This window comes from Sycon ciliatum, chromosome 1, assembly GCF_964019385.1.
Source record: "Sycon ciliatum chromosome 1, ocSycCili1.1, whole genome shotgun sequence".
Classification (NCBI taxonomy): Eukaryota; Metazoa; Porifera; class Calcarea; order Leucosolenida; family Sycettidae; genus Sycon; species Sycon ciliatum.
In genome coordinates, this window is record NC_088643.1 from 43425440 (window position 1) to 43432831 (window position 7392).

Genomic DNA, 7392 nt, shown 5'->3' on the forward strand with positions numbered 1-7392 from the left:
TTGGACTTGCTGTGTTTGACAACCTTGTCACGGCAAAATACAGTTGCAGGTACACTCTTCCAGATTTTACTTTTATTCTGGACTGATCTAGCATCGTGCTGTCTGCAGAGAGAACACTGCATCCCCACCACTTCACCCTCTTCGTCTTTCACTGGACGCAGCCAGGTGCAATCCTTCAGCCATTCCGAGGAGAACCCAACCTTGTGTTTGCTACGGCACCAGGATTGCGTCAGCTGGTTTTTTTGTCAGTGTTCTCAAACTTTACTCTTCATCGTGGTCTTTCTCTTTTCGTTGTACAAAGACCACACTACTACTGTGACCTGTATCTTTCTGTTGTGTGTGGGTGTGTCTGCGGTGTACGCAGAGGCCAGCTAGCTGGCAAAAAGTATTTCTTTACACGAAAAATAGGTTGCTTATGTGTATACTTCATGCGTGTGTGTGTGTGTGTGTGTGTGTGTGTGTGTGTGTGTGTGTGTGTGTGTGTGTGTGTGTGTGTGTGTGTGTGCGTGTCTGCGTGTGTGTGCATTTTTGCTTGTCCATTGTTTCTATAGATCAACTGAGCTTGAGATTGAGACAGGACAGCTCAAAACTCAGATTGAAACATTGAAGAGAAATGAGGACGACATCAAGGATTACAAGAAGCGGCTGGAAGGAAATTCTAGGTAGGTGTATATAGCATGGGTAGTGTTTTCCCGGGTACATACAGATGTACAGTGTTAAGTTGTATTTCTTGCCGGCCGAGCGCAGCGAGATAGGCGAGAAATGATTTCTCGCGAAATATTTTCAGTTGCAAATATGGCATCTGGTGTGTTCTTTATTGTCGCTTCTTTTCCTGACTTCTTCAGTCAGTTTTGAGTCTCACCAGTGTCCCTGCCCTCCCATCCTTCATTTCTGTGCATATTATCATTGCTTTTTATCACCGTTTGCCGTGATGTGCTTTCCATGCCTACATGATGCCTAATCGCCATTGGGGATATACACCCGGTTTTTTCCCTCACAAATGCGTCCGTCGGCGCGAGGGTTTTTTCCCCGGCTGGCTCGGTCCAGGAAAATGAATCTGACGGTCCCAAGTGGTTCTGCATCATCGCCTATTTCTGCTATCCACTGGCACGCCTATTCTATCTGAGACACTCTGTTCTCAGTCCTTGCTTCCATACCTCACTCGTTATCCGGTTCACATCTGGCTGCGGCTAACTACCCTTCACTTTGTGTGTTGTCGCTATTGCTGTCTATGTCTCTGTGTATGCCAGTATATGTGGAGCGAGAACATCCGATCACTTGAGTCAGCTAGTGGCTGGCGCTGTGCAGCCCCTGACCTGCCGACACGGGGCTGTGCGCTGGTGCAGGGTCCATATAGGAACTCGTATCACTCAGCAAGAAAGTAGATGCAGCTTATGCTGAGTGTACATTGAAAAACATCGGATTATGGTTTTATTTTTTTGAATACTCGTGGAGACTATTCCATGCACGAATAATTCTGGTATTTTAGATGACGACTTCCATGTCTTGTACTCATCTTATCCAGAGCTGAAATGCACCGAGTACTAGCCGAAGTCAGCCGCCACATGGAACAGCAACACGTCGCTCATCGAAACTTGGACAAAATGCGGGCAGAGAATGAGCAGGTCCTGAAGGATGAAAGCCACCGAAAGGTGAGTAAATCAGTCATGTACATGTAGATGATGCTCCAATGTCAGCTCACCTGGGGTTTTCACTATTCATTAATTTTGAACTTGCATTGTAACGTTACAACCCTGGCTGGTTTGCCGTTATATCAGGCCACCATTTTGTGTTTGTTCAAAAGGATAAGTATTGTGAAGAGAAAGGGACCTATAAGTTAGTAGTTATGACTAACAGTCCACCAAGGTAACAAGATCATATACAGTACGATAGTGCGACAACAAGGCACAAATCTGACAATGATATTGAGACATTCGACGACCTGGCACCTAGTTCCAACCCATCTGTGAAGCGCAAACTAACAACCTTCCAACTTCGAAGGCTCAGGTGCGGAAAGTTCCAATGAGGGGAAGGGATGCTGCGTGAAGAGGTGCACGAGCTATGTCCCTTGGCAACAAAGAATGTCGAACGTTACGGGATAATGATGACGAGACTAGTATTTCCTCCGCGTCATTAAAATTGTCGCTTTCGAGAGCGATGTTTTCAAATTTATTTTTATCCGCTCACAGCAAACAAAACATGTCGAAATCCAGGCAGAGCGTAGTACAGGGCGTAAATTACATGTTACAAGTGTGAAATGACAGTTCCATAATTATTCTTCAGCATCTGAGGCGGGAGAATCGCAGCAACTTTCACCAACTTTTCCGCCGATCAAGCTTTCTTCCAATTCGTCCACGTACTTTTTCGCATCCTCAACGATGCTCAGCGGGACCGATCTATCGTGTGCGTCGCCTTCGGAGGACGACCATCAGTGTGCCGTTCTGCTGCCCATGTGATGGCTGTAGTTGTTGCCTCCGTCGTCGCTCAAAATCCCTTTGAACGAAGCGTACAAACATCACCAAACACCAGTCATGCGCTCTGCAAGGTACTGTTCCCAGCACGTGATCACTGCGTCTGATAAATCGAAAACATTGTCCTTGGCCGCGAGTTCCGTGTCACTTTGCAGGCTAGCGAAAAATGCCAAGTCATTAGCATTCAGATCGGGCGACTGGGCTGGTTGCGTTGTCACACGAATATCAAAGCCCTTCTTGGCACCATGTGTAGCTCAGTGCTTTTGGTTCGCTTTCGCGGTGTGAGGTCTCGCACCATCATGTTGATACCAGAGTGTCGTGCCTGCTTCCTTCTCGCCTGAGTTCCTTTTGAACCACAATATTTTCTCTCGCATGCTGTCGAACACACCGTCTTTCCTGAGCATCACCTTGCGATATTCTTCAGCTGTGACAGTCACAAGTTCAAGAACATCAGTCTCTCCGGCCACCGTCCCAGTCCTTGCGTTGCTTCGTTTCGCCTTTCGAGTGATGGTGAAAGGCCAAATGCCAATTTTACCATCAAACTCATGGTTCGCCGTGACTGCCAGGAACATGATCTTGGGCATTCGGGACTTGTGGTAGATCTTAGGATCTGCGGGCATTGTTACGACTCGCTCAACCTCGCCTTTGGTCTCTGTGAAGCGAGGGAGAACACGTGCCACGGGTCTGTCACGCATTCGATAGAACCACTTCTCATCACCGCGGCACGTGTTCTCACTGTTGCCAAACATTCCTGTGTCCTTGTCGTACTCGTCAATCACCCAGCGGATCCGGTTGCATCATGTTGAGCTGTCAGCTTCGGCTTCACATATCTGCGGCGGTGAGTCGCTCCCAGCGCTTTGCACTACCTACGCACTGATGCGGTGCTGCACTCATGGCCAGCTGCATTGAGTTTGCCGCAGAGTTTCTTTGTTGACAACTTGCCCCAGTACCTGTCGTTGGTCTCGATGAGAAATTTCGCTACGTCGACTGTGAGCATGAGTTTGTGGCCTCCCACTTTACTGCGCTTCGGCTGAGGTCAACATCTTCGTCAGAGTTGAGGCCGACTCAGTCTGTTCACGATAGCTCTTGACAAGACGCTGACCAAGACGCTGACCAAGACGTGCGTTCAAATTCAGCTCAGGAAACTTCTTTCTCAAGCGATCCATGTCTCCAGGTGGCAGGCGATTACGGCCACCTAGCATTTTGAAGTACGCCGTAGCGACTTTCCAGCGAGATTGGGTAAGCAAATCCCCACCTTCTTTCTCGTCAAGCGCTTTACAGATTTTGTTGGTGTTTTCAGACCTGCTGCCTTCGCAGCAACACGCGCCACACGTGGCAGTTTTCTAGGCGTTTGTGGATGCTTTGTTCTTGCCATCATCACCTTCAGCAGTTTGAAATTCAGGAGAGACACAGGATTCTTATACCCAAGCTTGAAGTCACGACAGATGCCCACGCGAACGATGTGGATCGGCATGAACCGCAGAAAAAGATTCGGCGTTCTGGGGCGGAATCTTGCGAAAATGGATGCATTTGTTTGTTGTGAACGGAAGCTCCGACACTGCCACGGCTCGTATAACTAGTAGACATTGCGTAGGAAGAGTCGGACCAACGTCGGAACATGGAAAAAGGCGATTCCGACAACCCGACAAAGCGAAGTAAGTCACGAAAAGTTACGATTCGGGAAGCGACAATTTTAATGACACGGAGGAAGTAAGACCACTGGGCAAACCGGTCTACCTAGAACTCGAAAACGCAAGGCAACAGACCACCCAACCTGGGAGGTCATATCTAGTAACTACTAACTTATAGGTCCTTTTCTCTTTACATATCACTATTGGCTCAACATCCGAGTTTGTATTAAGGACACCTGATGAGCCGTCACCAGCAATACGGCAAAACGTACATCGTGTGAAACCACTTGTTATTGTACCCAAATTGTCCATCATCGTTACATCAACATCGAGTTTAGTACTTGGTCCGCGTCAGCGATATTGTCGCTTATCTTTCGACAATTTGAACTTAGACTTTGGATATCAACAAGTGCACTTAAAACGATAAAACTTGGTATGATGGAAGGTAACGTACAGAATGGCAACTAGCCATGAGGAATTTCTTGTCCAAGGAAGGGTTCATACTTTTTGGTCCTCCTCGTCGCTGCTCTCGGCGCTGGTGACAAATATTTTTTGCTCAGGATCGACACTCTCGCTTTCGCAAGCTCATCCCTCTTCCTCTCCGCTGCCTGGCTATTTTCTAATGGGAAGTCGACCGTGACGATCGCCTTCTCTATAGGACTTCGCGTGGGCAGCACGCCTGCCTGTGTGGTTCAAATCAGTCGCCGTTCTTTGCAAGATTTATTTTGAACGACGATGACTCGTACAGTACTTGCGAATCGCCACGATTCGCTGGATACTCCGAGCGTTGCGCTGGAGGTGAGGGAACTGCGATCTCAGCTTGGCGAGCGATCCCTGAGGTGAGCGATCTCGGCCGTTTTTCAAATGGAACTGATTCCGAGTAGCCGATTACTTTCTTGTGCATCGCGCTGCTCTTGCCTGCGCAGTGTGACAAGATAATCTATTTTGATGCGGCGCTGTACCAATCAGAATCACCAACCTGTCGCTCTCGAAATCCACTTGAAATCTAGCTAGACCTTTCAGGTACTAGAAAACTAACCTACTAACCAAAATTGGGATGAAATGGGCTGCCAAGTGAGCATTGGCGACATAGTAACAAAACTGAAAGATATGCGACAATATTGCTGACGCGGACCAAGTAGGATATTGGCTTTCGGTTCATGACAGTTCGTCTTTGCTTGGCTTCAACTCTTTATGTATTTTTACATACTTTTGAGCCTCCCAGGTTGGGTGGTCTGTTAATCGATTTAACCTTAGGTTTAAACCAGACTGTATTCTTATGCTGGTATTCTTCTTCTCGTATTCTTCTGCAGAAATCTGAGCTACACGAGATGCTGTCGAGTTCGCATGCTGAACTTGACCAACTGAAGATCAAGCACAAATCACTAAAAGCCGAGTATGAACAACTGAGGCAGCTGCGCAAGGATGATCAGAGGTAGGTGGACTCAATGGCTGTCAACCCTGAAAAGCCTTTCGCTGGTTAATATTAAGGATGTTTGGGAGGCATTAGGGGTAGTCCGTAATTATCGAAAAATTAAAAAATCCGTCCTCGTGCATAATTGTCTCTGAAACACCCACCCACCCCCCATTTTTTCCCATTAATTTTTTGATTTTTACCAGCTCGAAAATAAGAACTCCTGACCCCATGTTCACTGATTGCACCTACATGTACATGTACATGTACATTGTAGTAGCTAAAATGTCAAAAGTACTAGTAGCTATTAAAGTAAGTGAGTAGGAGGTCTACCGACGGCCATGCACGTCCTACAACTACATGTACATGTACATGAAGAGACATGTACCGGTATATCATACTGGTGTTTGCGATCCTACACTACGTCTACAGTGCACTACAATCATGTCAGTGCAGCAAGTGTACCAAAATCACTGAAGAAAGAAAAAAAAAAAAAAAAGGTATGAAAAATCAAAAAATTAAATTCCGCCAGCGCTCTTGACCACCCACCCCCTTTCTGCCTGAGGACGGATTTTTGAATTTTTCGAAAAATACGGACGACCCCTTAATTCTAAATTCTCTGTTTCTGGCTGCAGGGCACGTCGCAGGCTCGAATCTCGTCTGGACAGAGTCAACGACACGCTGTCTCAGACTCAGTCGTCCCTTGGCAGTTCGTTTACCGATCGAAGCTTTTTGGGAGGTGCATCGATGCTTGGAAAGTCTGCTGGACCCGACCCGCTGCTCAGCTCCACTCCACATAAGCCACTCAAGTAGAGGGGCGGCTTCATGATCGATTCATGATCCTAGTCGGAACTCCTCACGACTTAGCATATCCAAGGTGCACGCAGCTATGAAATATGCTCTTCATGGATGAGGCAATGAACCTCCTCGCTCGCATCTCATGTGTCATTGCTCATATGGTTGCTATGCCTACTTAGCACTTTTTTTTGTAGCCAGCACAATTTCAGTGGAAAATCACCAAACTTCTTATCTTTCGGATGTCAAAAATGCCAAAAAAATCCAAAAATAGAAAATTTCCAAAAATTTATCCGCAGTCCTATTTATGAACACCGTATTTGGCCAATATGAGTGTTTAATTTTTTTGTGCCCAAAGAAAAAAAACACTGAAAATGTGCATAATACCATATGCTGGACATTCTTTTTACTTGCTTGCAGGATACCTATTCAGATGTCGGAAATATTTGTGATAAGGAGATGAATCACATCATTGTGAGATCAGATCGAAACATTGTTTCATTCGTATACTTTTGTTCAAAGATGCGTTTGTACTGTATGTTATTTATTTATTCACTGCTTTGAACAATGTTGCTTCCATGGCAACATGCTCTAGTAGTAGTGGTCCGTTGATCATACATTATTCTTACGTGCTCGTACTTTCTACAGCACGTTGATCATACATTATTCTTACGTGCTCGTACTCTCTACAGCACGTTGATCATACATTATTCTTACGTACTCGTACTTTCTACAGCAGTGTTGTGTTGTACGTACATGCAAGTCGTGACAACAGTCTTTCTTGCCTTTTTGGTTCCCGGTGTGCATCTACGCCTACCTGGGTTTCTATCTCTATGTCTTCAGTGCGGATCCAAAACCTTCACATCGCCACACTACTACAGAGAACCATCCTCGATATCCATGTTGCATAGACACACAGGAAACATGCTGTACCCAGTGCTGTCTGTGATGAACTTCGAAAAGAATGTTAACATTATAACCGCCGGAAGCCTTTTAGTTTTTGGGCTGGTCTGGCCATAACCTTCATAGCCTGCCATACTTTGTGGATGATACGGCACGTACATGTACACATGACCTCAGC

At 46.2% G+C, this 7392-nt stretch overlaps 1 protein-coding gene across 1 annotated transcript in view; it reads left to right on the forward strand.

The window, feature by feature from the left end:
• The window catches only part of LOC135827434 (restin homolog), a 49938-nt gene extending 42850 nt beyond the window's left edge, over positions 1-7088 (forward strand). The window contains exons 46-49 of the mRNA XM_065339938.1: positions 552-662; positions 1526-1652; positions 5416-5537; positions 6152-7088. Coding sequence (XP_065196010.1) covers positions 552-662; positions 1526-1652; positions 5416-5537; positions 6152-6329 — 538 coding nt within the window. The 3' untranslated portion in view covers positions 6330-7088. The remainder of the gene's footprint in view (positions 1-551; positions 663-1525; positions 1653-5415; positions 5538-6151) is intronic.
• The last annotated feature ends 304 nt before the right edge of the window (positions 7089-7392 follow it).